Source organism: Thamnophis elegans, chromosome 10 (assembly GCF_009769535.1).
Source record: "Thamnophis elegans isolate rThaEle1 chromosome 10, rThaEle1.pri, whole genome shotgun sequence".
NCBI classification, from domain to species: Eukaryota; Metazoa; Chordata; class Lepidosauria; order Squamata; family Colubridae; genus Thamnophis; species Thamnophis elegans.
In genome coordinates, this window is record NC_045550.1 from 65,932,723 (window position 1) to 65,953,303 (window position 20,581).

At 39.8% G+C, this 20,581-nt stretch overlaps 1 protein-coding gene across 1 annotated transcript; it reads right to left on the bottom strand.

Annotated features, from left to right (window-relative positions):
* Window positions 1-1,259: 1,259 nt before the first annotated feature.
* LOC116514256 (cytochrome P450 2J5-like) lies at window positions 1,260-16,412 on the bottom strand. Its single transcript, XM_032225760.1, has 9 exons — window positions 16,242-16,412; window positions 14,909-15,071; window positions 10,751-10,900; window positions 9,897-10,057; window positions 9,394-9,570; window positions 7,201-7,342; window positions 4,936-5,123; window positions 4,014-4,155; window positions 1,260-1,444 (listed from the first exon to the last, which is right to left on the bottom strand). Exons 1-9 carry the CDS (start codon window positions 16,410-16,412, stop codon window positions 1,260-1,262), a joined length of 1,479 nt encoding a protein of 492 aa, XP_032081651.1.
* Between the last annotated feature and the right edge of the window lie 4,169 nt (window positions 16,413-20,581).

Here is a 20,581-nt window from a genome sequence, read left to right on the forward strand (position 1 = left end):
TTGTTGATCTGGTTAAGCTGTGTTATGTGAACTGGTCCCTATGTTATGTGAACCCAGCAATACCATATTTTTCAGAGTATAAGATGCACCGGAGTATAAGACGCACCAAGATTTTGAAGAGGCATTTTTTTTTTAAAAAAGTAGGTAGGTAGATAGAGGGATAGAGAGGGAGAGAAAGAGAAAGAAATACAGTAGGTAGGCAGGGAGAGAGTAGTTAGGTAGGTAGATAATGGGATATATATAGAGAAATAGAGAGAGATAGAAAGATAGAGAAATACAGTAGGTAGGTAGGAAGCGAGAGAGTGTATAGATAGGTAGGTAGAGGGATAGAGAGAGATAAATAGAAAGGAAGAGAGAGAGAGAGAAATACAGTAGATAGGTAGGGAGAGAGAGAGAGTAGTTAGGTAGGTAGAGGGATAGAGAGAGATAAATAGAAAGGGAGAGAGAGAAATACAGTAGATAGGTAGGGAGAGAGAGAGAGTAGGTAGGTTGGTAGGTAAAGGGATAGAGAGAGACAGAAATAGAGAGAGAAATACAGTAGATAGGTAGGGAGAGAGAGAGAGTAGTTAGGTAGGTAGAGGGATAGAGAGAGAGAAATAGAGAGAGAAAAAAATAGATAGGTAGGTGTTCCTGCTGGCACAGCACTTGATCAATGTAATTCTCATCAATCAGTTAAAGAGCTTTCCAAAAGGGAAAAAAAGGTTTTTGCACTCTGCAAACCTCCCAACAACGGCCTGTTTTTCATGAAAATGGCCCCATTTTTCCAAAAAAAGGTATGAATAGCCTGGGGGAGGGCTTGCAGAGGGCTCCTGGGGGGGGGGGGATGAGCAAAAAAAGGCTTGTTTTTCGCAAAAATGGGCCCGTTTTTCATTTAAAAAAAATTGCATGCATAGCCTTATGGAGGCTTATAGAGTGCTGCTGGGGGCTGGGGGGTGGATGGCCAATTATTTGCTCATTTCTGACCTCCCCAGCCCACAGGAGCTCTCTGAAAGCCTCCATAAGGGTATGCAAGGCCATTTTGGTGAAGAGGCGGGGCTTTGAGAGGCAAAAAATACTGTATTCAATGTATAAGGCGCACCCAGATTTTCAGCCTCTTTTTTGAGGAAAAAAGGTGCATCTTATACTCTGAAAAATACGGTAGGTTAAAGATGTGTAGAGTAGGCAGAAGCTCCAATTAAGAGAATAGGCATATAGGAAGCATTTAGCCATTGAACGTGTACTGTAGTTAGTTTAATCCTTTGTGTGATGTTTTTATAAGTTTAAGATTTGTGGGGAATAGCACATATCTTGTAAGGTTGGGGAGGCAATGTTATTTTTACAACAGGTTTTTCGTTGAATCCCTTTACTCCTTCAGGCAACTGGAAGCTGAAGGCCCTCAAAAGGCTGGTCAGAAGAATGAAGATCTCAATTCTTGCCAGCTGCTCTCCCAAACATGCACGGAGACCTGTAGATGAAATGAAACAAAGCATGCATAAAGGGGATAATAATCTGTTCTTGAGAGTATACCCCATAAACAAGGAAATCCCCTTGGCAGGATTGAACTCAAGATGTACTAGATGGGGGGGGGGGTATCAAACTTGATTTCATTGAGGGCTGCATCAGGGTTGTGTTTGACTTCGGTGGGGGATGGCAGGCGTGGATGGGGGGGGGGGGCGGGCATGGCCAGCTTGATGTCACTCGTGTCAGGGGTGTCTGTGGTCCAAGCACTTCCAAGCTCTCTTTTCGGCTATGACAGTCTCCTGCAACCCTCTGCCAGTTAAAACAGAGTTCAGGAGGGCTGCACATGGACCCTTGCAAGCTCAGTTTTTGGCGGCGATGGACTCCTGCAATCCTCTGCCAGTGAAAAAATTCCCGTGCTCTGTTTTCGCTGGCAGAGGCACTGTAGGCCATTCTTGCACTGTTTCCAGGGCGATCCTACGGGCCAGATCTAAACACCCCGCGGGCCGAATCTGGCCTGCGGGCCTTGAGTTTGTCACCCCTGTACTAGATGGTACATCATTTCAAAGGCAATCAAAGACAAAGACAGCTGATCGTTGCAAAAACCAGTTCGCCCGAACTGGTAGCATTTTAAAAAACTACTTGTTTGGGCGAACAGCTGGCATCTTTGCTACCGGTTCAGGCGAACCGGTCCGAACCGGTAGCATTTCACCTCTGGGTTGCAGGAGTGGTAAATAAGTGAATGACTTTTAGATTCTTATTGTAGGGGCTCACTTCCTGCTTATAATAACTGGGTTGGCTATGGAGGAATGAAAGGAGAGGATACTCATGAAGCAGTGGCAAATGGGAGTGGCAATGAGTTGGGATAGGATTTCTGGAATTGTGAGTGTTGAGGGGACAACAGATAGCAAGAGTCATAAGTTTTCAAATCTACCATGGTTGAAGCTATGGTTTTTATGCCCTTTGCTATCCATACCATCGGTGGAGAAGGATTCACTGGTATACAGTGGCCCAGTCTTCTCCCCTGAATGGCAGCTCCAGGTCTCTGAGCTGGCCAGAGCTGACATGAAGTAACAGACAGGAGTGGAAGCACTGTAGTGGAAGGAACTCTGCATTCATTAAAATGGTGGTGCTTAATGCATCTGGCACCAGGACTAAGGAGAGGGGGGTGCAGCTGGTACATTGTTCTGGGGCCCATGGAACTCAAAGGCTGCCCATGAAGGGGAAAAGGAGGATTTACTTAACAGCTATGTGATTCACTTAATAACTGCGGATATTGACATGGAAGTTGAAACAGTGACCTCCTGGGTTTTTGGCAAAGCAGTGACACCCCCTGCATGCCCTGTGCCCCTGCAGAATGTGCAGGGGGTGCATTCGGGGGGGGGGGGTCATGAATTCATGTGTGTGTGGGGATGGGATGTGTGCAGGTGGGGTCATGCACATCGTGGGGGGCAGGGGGGCATGCACAGGGGGTCATGCACATTGCATTTTGGGGACCCATATTGGTCTTTAATAATCCTCCCTGTCTGGCACTATAACCCTGTGGTCCAGTTCCATCAGTAAGAAGCTGTAACTTGGCTAATTTTCTTTGGATTTATCTAACAATTCTCCCCCAAGCACTGAAGATAATTATACAGTCTTGTACATTTCTTACAAAGCTCTACTGGGTAAGAAAGCCAGTTTGGTCTAGTGGTTAAGGCACCAGGTTAGAAACTGGAAGCCTTTGAGTTCTAGTGACACCTTAGCCATGAAAGCCAGCTGGGTGTTCTTAGGTCAGTCCCTCTCTCTCAGTCCATCTGTCAGCGTTCCAAGTATCATGTAGAATTAAATCAGAGTCCAAGGCAAAACAATCTTTAAAGTTCCAATTTAATAAATCAGATGTCAGGCGTGCAATTATATTCCTTTTAGAATTTTGCCCTGGCACACTTTCTCTTATTTCATTATGCTGTTTCATTAGTATAGTTGATGGGAGGGGGGAATAGACAGGAGTAGGATTGTGGAATGTGTTGTTGTCATTCTTTTCTAGAAGACCAAGGTCTTCTGACCGGAAGCAGCTGGGTGGAGATGACAGCATGGAAGAAGATTGGACCATGTGATGGATTGTGGGTGTGGGGATAAGATCATGAACTTTTAACTGGGTGGGATTTTGATGTAATTTCCAGAATTGGGATTACACAGATGTGCTAAAATGACTAATTTATTAAATTGGAACTTTAAGGATAGTTTTGCCTTGGACTCTGATTTAATTCTACATGATACTTGGAATGCTGACACCAGCTCATCTTACAAGACTGTTGTTGTGGGGACAATAGGAGGAGGAGGGTATTGAATATATTCGCCATTTGAGTCATTTGTAAAAATAATAAAAATGGGATACAATAAAGAAATAAAATGAGTATTTCTTCGTACATCACAAATTCCCTAAGGGGAATTTCAGGCTCTTAGTTTTGGAACTGGAAGGAGTTAGGAATGCTGTTTTTTTTTAATTCAGACCATGATGATCTCAGAACAACTCAGGGGTGATGATGGTGTTGGGAATCTGTTTGTTATCAGATGTGTTGGACTCTTGGATTTACCTGTTCCGAATGCTAGGAACTCTTCCCGTTCAACGAACTTCCCCTCCTTGTCTAAAAAGTGATTTGGGTTGAATTCCTTAGGTTTCTCCCATTGTTCAGGATCTAGAAGAACAGAGCGCATGTCTGGGGCAATAAAGGTCCCCTGTAAAAAATAAAAAAAAAGATTAAACAGAGCAGTTCCATAAGGGAAACAGCAGAGAAGTTCCAAGAATATGGATGAACTATTTGCTCCTAGTTTGGCCTTTATGGATCCATATTTGTCTAAAACACTTACAGGAAAGAGAAGCGTGCTCTCTTCCTTAGCATAATCTGTGGAGCTTCCAGAAGGAGGTGTATGGTTAAAAGGAAGTGGTGAGGAGTATGTGGAATTCAGTGGGGTGGTAAAATAGGCTCAGTGTTTGTCGGTACTGGCAGGGAAAGATGGTGGTGGTGGTGGTGGGAATAGACAGGTGCATTTCAGTGTCTCTGAGGTTGGTCATAAGGACAAATGCCTGTGGGGGTGCTGTAGTGACTGTAACTTTGACACTGAGACATAAGTAGCTTTGGGAGAGGGGGAGTATGTTGCAGTGGTGAGAGTCAAATAATTTAACGATCAGTTCTCTGCCCTAATGACCGGCTGGGTGGGCGTGGCCATGGTGGGTGTGACCAGGGGGTGTGACAGGCAGCACTCGGCCTCCTGCACCCCCCTGGGAGCAAAAATGGGCAATGGGGGGGACTCCTGGAAGGGGTGGGGTAGGAAGGGGCGGGGCGAGCCAGCAATTTAACAACTAGTTCGTCCAAACCGGCCCGAATTGGCTGAATCCCACCAATGGTCTTTTGTAACTTTGAACAGTTGTTAAGTGACTATAAGTTGAGAATTTCCTTTATTCTGCTTTTCCTTCTATGTTGGAGTACTGGCATGCACCCTCACCACATTTCTCACCTTTGGAATGTGGTATCCCCTCATCTTCACGTCCTTTTTACTTTGCCTAGGAACCCCGAATAGCAAGGCATACTTAAAACGCTGCATTTCATGAATCACGGCATTGGTGTAGGGCAGATTCTTCCGATCCTGATAGGAAATTGACCGTGAGAAGCCAAACACATCTTCAATCTCCTTCTTGACTTTCTCTAGGAAAAAAAATGATGGAGATAAAAGCTTCATTTTCAGTATTGTGATTCACTTATTTATTTCCTAATATTAATCCTCAGTAGTACTGTAGAATAACCTTTGAGGCCTTTAAATGTAATTTCACTCTCCTTTTGAGTGTCATGAAGAAGGATTAAAAATGCATTTTCTTAGCAATGATTAGAAATGGTCCAAATGGATACAAATGGTTGATTTACTTCATTGAATCTCCTTCAGTCAATTCAGTTGTCAGAATCCAGTTACAACCAGTTTGGAAATCTGATTCAGTTAAAAAAAAAATTCAATAGCTGTCTTGAAAATATTCACAAACAATTTTTTGCACCAGCCCTCTTGTGTCGATTGTCATACTCTAATTTGGCTTTCTACACTCAGGAACAATTCCTGAGAACAAGTACTAAGCCTGAAAATCCTGGTGGATTTTTACATTTAAAGTGTGTTAGATGTTTTAGATCTGTATTGATTTCTACTTTTTGGTTTACCACTCAAAACTTTACTGAGGACATCAAAGAAGGCTCTCTCTCTCTCTCTCTCTCTCTCTCTCTCTCTCTCTCTCTCTCTATATATATATATATATATATATATATATATATATATATATATATATATATATATATATATATATATATATATAGTGTGTGTGTGTGTGTGTGTGTGTGTGTGTGTGTGGTATTTGTGCTGATAAATAAATAAAGGGAGACTAGGATAGATCTATTTCAAGCTATTTAGCTCTCATCAGCTAGCCATACCCTTACTGGGATTTGAACCTGTGCTGTATTACATATTAAGCAGTTGTGTTAACCACTAAGCCACAAGGTTCTCCTCCTTATCACCTGAGCCAGGGACGTAGGTATGTATTTAGTGTTACAACCCCTGGTATGCCCAAATATGGGAGGAAGCAGACTGCTTCCATTCTCTGTCTATTGGCTCGTCACAAAAGACCATCACGACAGAAACCCAATATTTTTACTGTTGTCTTTGTTACATTTGTGCTGTATTTGTGCTGATAAATGTATATATATATATATATATATATATATATATATATATATATGTATGTATGTATGTATGTATGTATGTGTATATGTATATGTATATGTATGTTTGTGTGTATATATATATACACACATATACATGTGTATATATATTCTTGATTTCCACTAATCCTGCTAAGATCCTGTTTGTGATTATACGTTAAAAAATTCAGCTAGGAAATTATTATGAAGAACAGATTCAATTTATTTTTCAATAACCATTGATATTTCAAATAATTTTAAATGACTCTTTTTGTGTAGTGGGTTTCAGTAAGCAAGAACCAACCAGTATAGATACATTTAGTAATGCAAAACTGGAACTGAGGAACTGCAAGCAAATCCTTATAATTTATATCCCGGGGCCCACAGGGCAGGGGCCAAATCCAGCAGCTTCTGGAGAACTGGTAGTGAAAATTTTGAGTAGTTTGTAGAACTGGCAAATGCCATCTCTGGCTAGCGCCAGAGTGGGGAAGGAATGGAGATTTTACAGTATCCTTCCACTAGAGTGGGGAGGGAATGGGGATTTTACAGAATCCTTCCCCTGGAGTGGGGAGGGAATGGGGATTTTGCAGTATCCTTACCCTAGGAGTGGGGAGGAAATGGGGATTTTGCAGTATCCTTCCCCTGGAGTGGGGAAGGAATGGAGGTTTTACAGTATCCTTCCCCTGGAGTGGGGAAGGAATGTGGATTTTACAGGATCCTTCCCCTGCTACACCCACCAGCCACGCCCACCAAGCCACACCCACCAAGCCACACCAAGCCCACCACGCCACTCCCACAGAACCGGTAGTAAAAAAAATTGAATTTCACCACTGCCACAGGGTCTTAAGCAATCGTAATACTTGAAAAAGCCCGCCCAAATGTAAATGTTCTAAGTTTCCCTCCAAAACAGTTAACAGTTAGGGTCATCTAAAGGTTAGTTTCACTTTAGCAGGGCTTAACACAATATATATTGAATACATAACAATCCTTGTGGGTTTTACATCCTGCGGGGGGCTCTTTTTCCTGTTGCCCAGATTTCTCTCACCTTGGATATCAGGATGACTTGCCAAGAGGAGCAGTGCCCACTTCATAGAAACAAAGGATGTGTCTGTTCCAGCACCAAAAAAATCATAAATACACTGAGCCAAGTTTTCTTCATTGTAGGTAGAGTCGGGGTCATTCTTGTTCTGACATTTAAAATGTGAAAGTGAAATTTATGATGAATTCTTTTTTAAAAAAAATATTTTTATTTTTGCATAAACAGAAACAAACACAACACAAAGAATCCTCTTTCTTTACATACTATAGAGTGTGTCAATTGGTTACAAAAAGCTTTTGTGCATCTCTTCCAAAGTCATCACCTATAATTCATATCAAATCCTATATTTTAAATCAAATACATTTATAGATATTACTATCATCATACCTCAATTTTCATTTGACTATAATTGTTTTAATGTCCTTTTGCATAGAATATTCCAAAGTTTAAAACATAACCACATAATGGCATTTCGTTATCTATTTCCAATATCATCCAATTCTACCCCTACCCATATCCCTACCCCTAACCCTAACTCTAACTCTAACATTAAATCCTTATGACCTATTCTAAATAAAAATCAATAATATTTAGTAACCAAGTTTCTAGTCTTCCTTTCAAAATCACTGTTTACAATTTATATCCAATTTCCTTTTATTAATATTATTATTAATCATTTATTTCCTATATATATATATGTTGTATTTGTGCTGATAAATAAATAAAGGGAGACTAGTATAGATCTATTTCAAGCTATTTAGCTCTCATCAGCTAGCCATACCCTTACTGGGAATCGAACCTGGGCTGTATTACATATTAGGCAGATGTGTTAACCACTAAGCCACAGGCTCTCCTCCTATTATCAGCTGAGCCAGGGAAAGAGGTATGTAATATATATATATATGTGTGTGTGTGTGTGTGTGTGTGTTGTATTTGTGCTGATAAATAAATAGGCTTCCTCCCATATTTGGGCATACCAGGGGTTGTGACACTAAATAATACATACCAGTGGTGGGTTGCTAATCCCTTTCCAACCGGTTCGGTTGGAACGGGGCCGGTGGCGTCCTTGTGCATGCGCGCAGTTCACGCATGTGTCTTAGCGCCTGCGCGATGCTCCAGCTGCTTGCGGAGACTCGTGCAGGCGCTGTATGTGCCATCCAGCTGCTCGCGGAGACTCACGCAGGCGCTGTATGTGCCATGCACCTGCGTGGAAGCGCAGAAGCCTTCAAAAACCGGTAAGGAGCGCGGGCGGGCGGGTGGGCCGTTCGCTGTTCCCAGAAGTTACTTCCTTTCGGGTTCGCCGACCAACCGGTTTGCGGGGACCGCCGCGAACCGGTTGAAACCCACCCCTGATACATACATACATACATACATACATACACATATACATATACATATACATATACATACACACACACACACACACACACACACACACACACACACATATATATATATATATATATATATATATATATATATACACACACACACACACACACACACACATATACGTTATTATCATTATCAATCATTTATTTGATTATGGCCATTATCATAACATTTTTTTGACCTAATACTCAAAGTTTAACTATATATAATTTAATTTTTTATTATTAGCTTTTATGTGATAACAAAATTTCTAATCATCCTTTCATACTCACCATTTACCATTCATATCCAATTAATTCCTATCAAACCACTACATATGTAATTTATGATGAATTCTACGCAGCTTTTCTTTGGTTATTTTTGCTTCTGTGTCGCAAATCATGAGAATAAATATGTTCTTGGTAGTTGTATAGGAAAACCAATGTAAGAGAGTAATAATTATAGTGGTAGATTTATACTTAGTAAGACTCTGTGTTAAAGTAAGCCAGATCAAAGAGAGGTTTGGCTTTGGAAGCTAGGTGTGTCTTATACTTTGGAGCGTCTTACAGGTGAAACTCGGAAAATTAGAATATCATGCAAAAGTTCATTTATTTCAGTAATGCAACTTAAAAGGTGAAACTAATATGTGAGATAGACATATTGCATGCAAAGCAAGACAGTTCTAGCTGTGATTTGCCATAATTACATACTGAAATAAATGAATTTTTGCATGATATTCTAATTTTTTGAGTTTCATCTGTATGCTCCGAAAAATATGGTAGCTCTCTTGTTTTCTTGCCCATGTATTGAACTACAGTAAACCCCTACCTTCTCCATCTCAAGAAGATAGTAATCAATGAAATCTTGTGGTTCATGGGGTGAGCCGGATTCCTTGTGTTTCTGTATTTCTTGCTTTGCAAAGGAAAGGGTAAAGGCTGTAGCAGCAAGGGCTTTCTTGTGAGGCCCTGGGAGGTAGTTCATTAATGGGGTGAACAAATCATAGACCTACCAGAAAAAGAAGAGGAAAAGTTATTTATTTCCCACCACAATTACAGAAGACTCTCAGCAGCTGATAGAACAGAAGTAATCTAATCAAACAAAAATATATATTATAAACAGATTAAAACATGGTAAGCAATAAATAGTAGCGTCAAATCTTAAAAGCCCTCAAGACTTTCTTGAGGGCATTTACACATATTTGGGAGAAGAGTACGTTAGATGATTTGCAAGACTTCTTCCAAGTCTTATATGACCATGAAAATACTGATGGAAATATAGGTTTGGGGTGGGGTAGGGGGGAGTTTTGTCTCTCTTGTAGGGAAATGACTCACCATATGAAAAAAGCCGCCAGTGAATTGCACAATAATACCAAGGGATTGAATTAACTTCTGGAAGTTTTCATCATCAGGAGCAAACTGGCGTCCAAAACTCAATGCGCATATGACGTTAGAAACCGCATTTAGTACTGGAAATGAAGGGTCAAATGGCTCTCCTGCAAATGAAGACATTTTATACTGAATGTTTAGGGAACAGGACTTCTAAGGGGATGAAGGAAAAGAATTTGGAACTAATTGTTTGAAAAATAGAAAAATCAAATCAAATATACAGGTTTTTTTTAAATGCTCAGAATCAGAGGTAATGGTCAGCAGGTTCTTTTTAAAAAAAAGTTTTATTGTTTTAATTAAAGAAAAACACACAAAAAAAGAATAATCTTTCGTTACATCTTGTAGAAAGCGTGTGGATTGGTTACAAATACATTTCGTGCGTTTCTTCCACAATCCTTACATATACTTCATTCAAATTGAATTGTACATTTTTAATCAAAAAAGAAAATTTATGTATTTTACTATCACTGTACCACAATTCTCAGGTTCTGACCAGTTCTGGAGAACCGGTAGAGGAAATTTTGAGTAGTTCAGACAACCGGTAAATATTACCTCTGACTGGCCCCGCCCCCATCTATTTTCTGCCTCCTAAGTCCCAGCTGATCGGGAGGAAATGGGGATTTTGCAGTATCCTTCCCCTGCCACGCCCACCAAGCCACACCCACCAAGCCATGTCATTCCCACCAAACCACGCCCACAGAACTGGCAGTAAAAAAATTTGAATCCCACCACTGCTCAGAATGGAAATGATTTCTGAAGATAGGGGACTTGAGCCATTGTCATTACCCCAAATGACTTACCATTTGTTTCTCTAAAGACATCTACCAATGACTGAGCAACATCTTCTATTCTATGCTCAATGCTTTTCTTCCCCAGGCCCAGCTTCCGCAGAGAAGTGAGGCCAATGTGTCGCTGCTGTTTCCAGGTGTGGCCATTGGAGAGAATAATTCCTGTGAGCATCAGCAGACAGTTATAAGTTATTCCTGGTAATATTCATGTTAAAATATGCTTAGCTCTAGTTGTTGCCAAACCTCTCTCTGGATTTCAGGTGGAAATATCTAATCACAAGCAATGGTTATTTTCTCTAGTCAATAATAACTTTATTAGAATAGGTTCCGGGGGAGGTGCTTGCCACCGTCGGCAGCTTAATGAAGCTGCCCTCAGAGTTCTGGTTCGTATATCTATTTAAGATCTTAGATATCTCTTTTTCCAGTAAGGAAAAAGTAAGGAGGGACCCTCAGCCAGTTAGAATCCTCTTTGGAGTTCGCAGCCTTTTTTTCTTTTTGGCTGCGAACGAAAGAGAGTGAATCAACGAAAGCTGAGTCATTTACTCCGGCCAGATCTTCTCAGCTGTTTTTTTTTTCAGCTCTAGGCGAGTTACTTCCCCCCCCAGAACAAGCCTTTGTAATGAACCCATTTAAGATTAATCCGGGCAGTGACCATACCTGTGAATTTTTCCTTTTTCTCTATTTAAAATACCAGCTTCAATTTTATAAAAGACTCCTTTTGTTTAACCTTTTTTTTCTTAAACTTTTATAACTTCCGCATTTGCTATAACAATATATCTTCAACTTCCTGGACAGATTTAAGGGATTACAAACTAATTAGCCCTGTTCCCTCGAAGATTTCTTTTTATTAATTGCCAGGGGTTTGTTGAAACTACCTTATCTCAAATTAACGTGAGTAGAGACTCTGTTTGCTTCCCTTTTTATCATGGCACCGAAATCGAAACCCAGACGCTCTTCTACATCAGCATTTGTTACGAAGCCGCTGTCCTTGCCTTCTACGCCCTCTACTGGAGATTTGCTAACGAAAGAATTTCTTTTTGAAATCCTTAAAGAGTTCAGAGAGGAAATGCAAAAATTTATTTCAGACTTTTATGACAGACTTGATGCCAAGATTGCTCAAACAAAGGAGGATATGATCGAGGTTATAAATGTTATGACAGATTATATTGCTGGAATGGAGGATAAATTGGAACTTTTGGAAGAAGCTAATTCCAACCTGACATCTAAAATTGAAATATTACAACAGGAAATCCAAATTGCGCAAAAACAACTTGTCATGATAAATTATAAGAAGACTGAGTCTGCAATAAGAGTTAGGGGATTGCGTGAAAATGAGCAGGAGAATTTGAAACAGACCTTTTTTGAGGCTTTTAGTCGCTCGGTGGGAAGTCCGGGACTTAACTTTGATTGGCAGATCCAAAAAATCTATCGCCATAATTCGTACGTAGCAAAACAGCGACAACTTCCGAGGGACATAATTATATATTTCGCCACAAGAGAATCCAGAAACGCGATAATACAGGAGTTCTACAATAATAGGCTGCGAATTGATGGACAGGATTTGATTGTTTTCAAAGAAATACCACCTCAAATATTAAGAGCCAGAAGAGACTATGCCTTCTTAACTAAGGAACTCAGGAACTCTCAGATACAATACAGATGGGAAGTGCCGTTTGGTATTACAGTTACATTTGATAACCAAAAATATTGTCTTAACTCTGTTTGGGAAGCCCGAGATTTCTATTACAAGATTCTGAAGGCGGGACTTCCTGAATCACCCGGACATGGAGAAAGACAAGGAGAAGGAGAAGAGAAACAGCGGAACACGTGGCTACAAGGCGAGAGGCATTGCTTTCCCCCTCCGAAAGGGCAGAAGAGTAGAGAATAAAGACTTAGTTATGCTTCTAAAACATTTGCTTAATTTTTAATCTGAATAATACTTTGTGATTTCTGTCTTGGGTAAAACGGTATAGCTGCATACTGACAAAGAGACATTGAGACTGAAAGAGACTGAAAGAAGTGGCGATGATTTTGGAATATATATTGTATGGGATTTAAACAGGATTCGATGGATAACTTTGAATTTCTACTTTAATTGTTCATGATTTATTCTTTAGGGTGAGGAGAGCGGAGATCGTGATCTTCTTGGATTGTGGTTTGGGTTGAATGGAGCTGGGAAGTGTGGGGTAGATGGGAGGGTAGTGAAGGTTTAAGTAGAGTTTATTTTGAGCCAGAAAGTAAGCTGATCTTTGTATAAATTGTTATTTGAATATAATGTTTGGAAAGATATACCCATAGAGTCAGCAGGAAGGTGAAGCAAATATAAGAGGAGTACGGATGAAAATAAAATATATATATGGACACGGGTAAAGGCAGGATAGGAGGAGTTGGAAAAGGAAACCGAGAGAAGTATTTGAATGTTTAAATGGTTTAATAGAGAAGGAGGTAAAAGAGATAAATCAAAGGTTTGGATATTTAGATAAAGAGATAAGGCCCTTAGCTGGAATTCCATTTAATTAACTTACTTGGTTTCAATATAGTTTGAAATCCTGCAAGTAATAAAATAACTGAAATTAGGAATGAGGTACATTGTTTAAGATTTAAAAATGATGGGAAGCTGAGTTTAATGTAGAGAATTTGTTGATTTTCCCCGTTTTTCCTTTTGTGTGTGTGTGTGTGGTTTTTTTTCTTTTTTTACTATTTCCTTTTTTTTTGTTTTTCCTTTATCTTTTATCTTTTATTTCTAAAGTTATTTGATTTTAATATACTCCAGACTGTGCTTGATAAAGAGTTATGCCGGGTATGGGACCTGGGAAGTCGAAAGGGGGTTAGGGAGGGGGGTTTATGGGGGGGAGGGGGGAGGGTGGAAATACAGTCTCAATTTTCAGAACAATAAGAATGCACTTGTATACTGTTGCTCTCTTTTATTTTTTTTATTTTTTTCTTTTATTTTCTCTTTTTTTTCATTTTTCTTAATTTTAGAGTAAAATATAAACTGAATAGATTAATGAATTGTAGAGATACACCAAAGTGAGGAGTAGAGGGAAAGAAGAGGGAGAAGTAAAGAGGGAGTGAGAGGGGAATGTAAGGAGGGTGAGATGGAGGGAAGGGGAGAAAGGAATGTTTGAGGGGGAAGGGAAGTAGAAGAGGGGAATGTTGGAGGGGAGAAATGAAAGTTGGAGGGGGAGAAGAAAGGGTGTATGGGGGATTGAAGTGCTATGTTGGTTTTCTATGGTGGAAGATGAGTTGTGTTCATTGATTTTCCCTTTTTCTTTTTAAATGCACAGTATATAAGTGATTGTATAAAATGAAAATGAAAATGAAATAAACAGTTTTAAAAGATAAAAAAAAATATAAAAGAAAGAGAAAAAAAAGACAAGAAAATAATAACTTTATTAGAATAGACTAGAATAACAGAGTTGGAAGGGACCTTGGAGGTATTCTAGTCCAACCCCCTGTTTAGGCAGGAAACCCTATATCACTTCAAACAAATGGTTATCCAACATCATCTTAATAGCTTCCAATGTTGGAGCATTCACAATTTCTGGAGGCAAGATATTCAACAGCTGTTAATTGTTCTAACTGTCAGGAAACTTCTCCTTAGATCTAAGTTGCTTCTCTCCTTGATTAGTTTCCGCCCATTGCTTCTTGTTCTTCCCTCAGGTGCTTTGGAGAATAGCATGACTCCCTCTTCTTTCTGGCAGCCCCTGAGAAATGGAAACACTGCTATCATGTCTCCCCTAGTCCTGTCTTTCATTTCGTGGATTTACTTTTCATAAAGCAAATGAAATAAGAGATTATTTTCCCCCTTAAAATATTTTTTTGAATGTTTAGTTGTGTGGGATTATTTCAAGCCATACACATATGAGTGAATTTGTAAAACAAATGGAGGTAATCTTCAGGATGGATAGGTCAGAGGTGGGTTGCTCCCGGTTTGGCCCAGTTTGCTGAATTGATAGTGGTGATCTGGCCTGGGTCACAGAACATGCAGCGACACAGGCTGGCCACGCCCCTGAATCAGTTCCTCAGTCTCTTCTGCCATTGCTGGTATGTTTCTGTGCATGTGTTTGTTATGTCTTACTCTTTTTTCCCTCTGTTATGAATAATATTATCACAAATTATAATAGTGTGATGGTTTTTGAGATACAATTCCTTGGAATTTGCACCTACCCTTTCCTTTTCCTAAAGCAGTCAGGAAAGGATCATCTGGCCGATCAGAGAATTCTTCAGAGAACTTGGTCATTTCTTCTTTTACAGCTTTGAATCCAGACAGCACTACCACAAGGTAAGGTCCGAGCCACATGGAATATATATTTCCATATCGTTTTACATGCTGCCAAGTGAATCAAAGATGAGAAATATTCCAATCAAACAAAACTGGGCATGTGCAACTGATATGCTACTAAAGTTTTCTTAAACCCTGAATTATGCAATTCTCTGCTCTTCAGAATTCTTCTCTCTCTCCCTCCCTCTCTCTCTCTCTCCTGCCAAGCCCTTCTCTATCTACTTTTAATACACACCATCTCCTATCTCTTGGCTCCATATATATATATATATATATATATATATATATATATATATATATATATATATAATTTATACATACATACATACATACATACATACATACATACATACATACATCTCTCTCCCTCTCCCTCTCCCTCTCCCTCTCCCTCCCCCCCCCCCTCTCTCTCTCTCTCTCTCTCTCTCTCTCTCTCTATATATATATATATATATATATATATATATATATATATGTATATATATATATATATATATATATTATATATATATTTAGTATTACAACCCCTGGTAAGCCCCAATTATGGGAGGAAGCTAACTGCTTCCATCATCTGTCAATTGGCTCGTCACAAGAGTCCATCACGACAGAAACCCAATATTTTTACTGTTGCCTTTGTTATATTTGTGTTTTTTATTTGTGCTGATAAATAAATAAAGGGAGACTAGTATAGATCTATTTCAAGCTATTTTAGCTCTCATCAGCTAGCTCATCAGCTATATATATATGCTGGTCTTGTATTCGGGTCTTTTCCCATGTAAGATTGAGATTGTATTGGCAACGTTTCTTGTCTTGGCAATGTTTCGGCGAGGTCTCACTCACCATCCTCAGGGTGGTGTTTTTGGCTTAAAGCTCCAACCACCAGCCTGAGGATGTTGAGTGAGACCTTGCCGAAATGTTGCCAAGACAATCTCAATCTAGCGAAATTGGATACATTATCAATTTTTTATTGGTAAGTTTGAACCAGAATCTGCCTGCCAAAAATTCACCTCCTGCCCTGTGAAACGATGGAAAGCAGGTCGCCGCTTGAATATTCTGGCATGATGAGGAAAACAATCAAGTATCATCACTATCACTTCATTAAATTCCTCATCATGCAAGAATATTGCCTTAAGATAATATAAATGAGGTTAATAAAACCCATAATTATAGTACAAAGAAAATAATTAAAATTATGGTTGATTATTTAGAATGAAATACCTTGAGCAGAACATCTTCTTGAAGCCCAATCCCGTTGGCCAACAAGGTCCCAATGAAAGGTAGAGCCAAAGGACCAGGAGGCAAATGTCTTCGGGTCCAAAATTGTCTCAGGAAGAAGAGAATCAGCAGAGCAAGCAGCAAAACGAACAAAATTATCCCTACTGTCACCATTGTCCTTCTAGAACTTTCTCTCTGATGCTTCCAAGTTGATCCTGAGGTGATTGTTTCCTTTTATCTAACACTTTTTGCTTTTCTTCCTGGTTTCTGTACTTCATTGATTGGAAAATAATAGCAACGTGTCTTTCTTTCGATGACCTGTGTAATTAGCGATGGAATTTGATCAACAAGAGATTGCCACATTCATTCTCATGCTTCTGACCATGTGCCACTTAAATAGCAGAGGAAGAGAGGTGGTTTTTTTTAAAAAAAATCAAGGACCTGGAGGGAGTGTGAGAGTAAAAGCAGTTAGGGAAACAAAGCCATGTATTGTATACCAGTGGTCTCCAACCTTGGCAACTTTAAGACCTCTGGACGTCAACTCCCAGAGTTGAACTCTGGGAGTTGAAGTCCACAAGACTTAAAGTTACCAAGGTTGGAGACCACTGTTGTATACCACCTACAATCACTTTGGTGAATGAGAAAATTTCTACATGAAGTAAACGATTACATTAATAAGAAGCAAGAGGGTGATTCAAGGGGAGAATTGGGGAAATTCCTATCCTGCGGGCATGGGCCTGGCACCCAGTGAGACATATCAAGGCAATCAGTAGTTTGGTGATAAGGAATAAAAAATAAAAAAATAAAAGTATTGGGCCATAAGGCAAAGCAAAATATCACAAAGGGTGGGGCTTGGTGCTACTCAACCACCTGACCTCTCTTGGGTTTAATGATGCTTCAGAGTTGGGAAATTATTCCTAATAGAGCTTTAGCATAGATCATTTCCAGATGTGGTCATGGGTTAGGCAGCTGGATTGGTGATGTAATTCTTAAATAGGTATTTCTAAACACCCACACCTCTCTACCTATAATTTACTGCTTGGATTCAGGACACCATTCTATTGAGAACAGCTGATGAGGAATCTGTTACAACAGCCCTTCCTTATAGTAGTTACACTTGCTTTAGTTGCAAAAGACTGCACAGCAGCAGAGACGGGGCTCACCAGTATGAGACCTTCATGAAGATATTCCCTTATTAGTCAGTAAAGTTGAGAGAGTATTTTTAAAAAATCATGATAATGTCCTGATGCTGGGCTTGCAAGGGTAATTATGAGACATTATCTTGGACTAGATCAGTGTTTCTCAACCTTGGCAACTTGAAGACGTCTGGACTTCAACTCCCAGAATTCCCCAGCCAGCGCTGGCTGGGGAATTCTGGGAGTTGAAGTCCAGACGTCTTCAAGTTGCCAAGGTTGAGAAACACTGGACTAGATAATATCTTGTGGCCAGGGGTGGGTTTCTCGCCCCGTTCCAACTGGTTCGGTTGGAACGGGGCTGGCGGCATCCTCGTGCACGCGCGCAGTGCACGCATCCGTACTAGCGTCTGCGCGATGCTCCAGCTGCTCCTGGAGGATCGTGCAGGTGCTGTATGCATCCTGCGCATGCGTGGAAGCGCAGAACTCGTCAAAACCAGGTAAGGACCGCGGGCGGGTGGGCGGGCCCTTCGCCGTTCCCGGAAGTTACTTACTTCCGGGTTCGCTGACCAACCGGTTCGCAGGGACCGCCGCGAACCGGTTGAAACCCACCCCTGCTTGTGGCCCAACAAGATTTTTCTGTATATTTCATCGATATATGAAACACCATGATTTCATCATGATTTTCAAATGATGCTGGCATAGTATCATATTAAGGATATTTTGGGTTATATAGTCCTAGTTTTCTTAAAGAAATCTCTATTATTTGAGTGATGCAGATCAGAGGGAACCTCATTCATGTGGATTAATATAATAACTTGTTGACAAAATACCAATGGTAATTAGAGAGCTAATCTAAAGATGTCTTGCTATTCGATGAATGCGTAAAACAGCCGGAAGGGCAAAAAGCATCAGACAAAAGGATAAAACCACCTCCAGATCAGTGGAGGGTTTCAAAATTTTTGGATACATCCATCTCCAAATCTACTAGTGATCATCAAAGAAAAGGAACTAGCAGGACAATGATGATAATAGGGACAATGTTGGGTTTTTTTCTGCTTGCTCTGTTGCTTATCTTCTTCCTGAAACAACTTTGGATCCGAAGACATTTGCCTCCTGGTCCTTTGGCTCTGCCACTCATTGGGACCTTCTTGTCAGTTGGACTTTGGCTCCGTGAAGATTACTTCAGTAAGGTATTTAATTCTAACCAGTCTAACTGATCATGATAATTCTCAATTCTCAAGCTTCTAACTGCTTCACTGAGAAAAATGTGAAATAATGGGACTGAATTTTTAGAAGGCAGTTTCCATCTTACCCATAGTTGTTTGATAATGGAACCAATTCTTCAGCGAGAGGTTGGATTCCCCTTCATTTTGTTCCAATGATACTAGATGTTCTTCTATTGAAGATGCTTTATTCTATGTTCCTATGGTTGACAATAAGTAGAACATTATAATCTAAATGGCCCCTCTAATTCTGCAATTGTGAAATAATTTTAAAAATGTTTTGCATTTGAGTTCCAAAGAGTAATTTCTATTTTAGATAATGACTCAAGTAGCTGATTGGAGAAGACAGGAATAGAACAGTTTTCTCCTAAGAGACACTTATATCTGCTTTGTATGTGGTAGAGTATGGCCTAGATATCAGTACTTATAAAGTCTAATTTATAAGTTCTCCAGTTCCATGTTCTCTTAGCAATGTAACATACGTTTGCCAAGGGAAGAAAGTTATATAGTGGGTTCCACTATTTTGTTGGAGCACCCACAAACTCTGGAGGCAAATTGTTCCACTGGTTGATTGTTCTCATTGTTAGGAAGTTTGTCTTTAGTTCTTGTTGTTTCTCTCCTTGGTTAAAAAAAATAAAAAAAAAATAAAAGGCTTTGATTTTTTTTAGAAAAATAATTCAGAAAATCAGAAAGAAATTCTTGGCAAGAATCTTAGAGAGAGAGAGAAAAGAATTCTAAAGAGGGAGAATTGCATATGGTGACAATCTTAGAATTCAGGATCTAAGAACACCTGTAGATGGTGTATATATTAAATAGGAATTATCAATAGTCAACACTTCTCATCTTTGATTCAACTGACAGCCTGCAAAACGATATGGAAATATTTACTCCTTATGGTATGGGCAACAACTTGCGATAATGCTGTTTGGGTTCAAAGCTGTGAAGGAAGGAATGACCAACTTTCCAGAAGAATTTTCAGTTCGGGCAGAGACTGCGTTCTTGAATGATTTTGGAAAAGGAAGGGGTAAGTGCAAATTGTAAGAAATTGTACCTTATTAACCACCAAACTCTTCCCATTTTTGGTAACAATATGCATAGCACAGTAAAAAAAAAGATTAAGTCAAAGTAAATCAAATGATTTACCGGCACGAGACAAGCAAAAGAAAAAATGCTTAATCCACTTTGTACCAAAATATTGTACACATCCATAATTTTCTATCCGAGCTATTACATTCAGATATCGATTTAGACATTGCCATTTTCAGATACAGATATAGGTGTAGATTAATAAAGTTGGAAGGGACCGTTTAGGTCTTCTAGTCTAATCCTGCCAAGCAGACCCTACACCGTTTCCCACAGATGGCAGCCCACTCTCTTCTTTTTTTTTAATAAAGTAATCTTTATTAGTTATACATTTTTTTAAGGGTAAAACATACAAATACAAATACAATTTTAAACATACAACTCCCCCCCCCCCCCGCGGTGACAGTCATTCACAGCCCAACTTTTCTTTCCTTCCTCATTGTTAGGTCTCTAAGCCACATCTTCTCATTACAAAATTCAGGGATCTATTACAATACCCATGTTCACTTTTAACTTTCCCCGTTTTAAGTCCCTGCTGTTCTCCTTGTCGCCCACATATACCATAAGTTCCAGCTAAGGTAATGTTCCGTTTCTCCTTTGTCCCTCAGCCAACCCGTCATTCTGTCCATTTCTGCACATTCATAAATCTTTTTAATTATAGCATCTTCCGACGGTATGGTAGTGGATTTCCAAAATTGTGCATAAGTTATTCTTGCGGCCACAATTATATGTAGGCTCAAATGCCATATTGAATTGCTCATGTTTTCTGGTTTAATGCTTAGTAGAAGGTTCTCGGGTCTCCATTCCATGCTTGCCCCGGTAACCTCTTTTAGCCATTTTTTAATCCTTTTCCAGTATTTCGTGGCCTCAGTACAGGACCACCAAATATGGTAGAATGTGC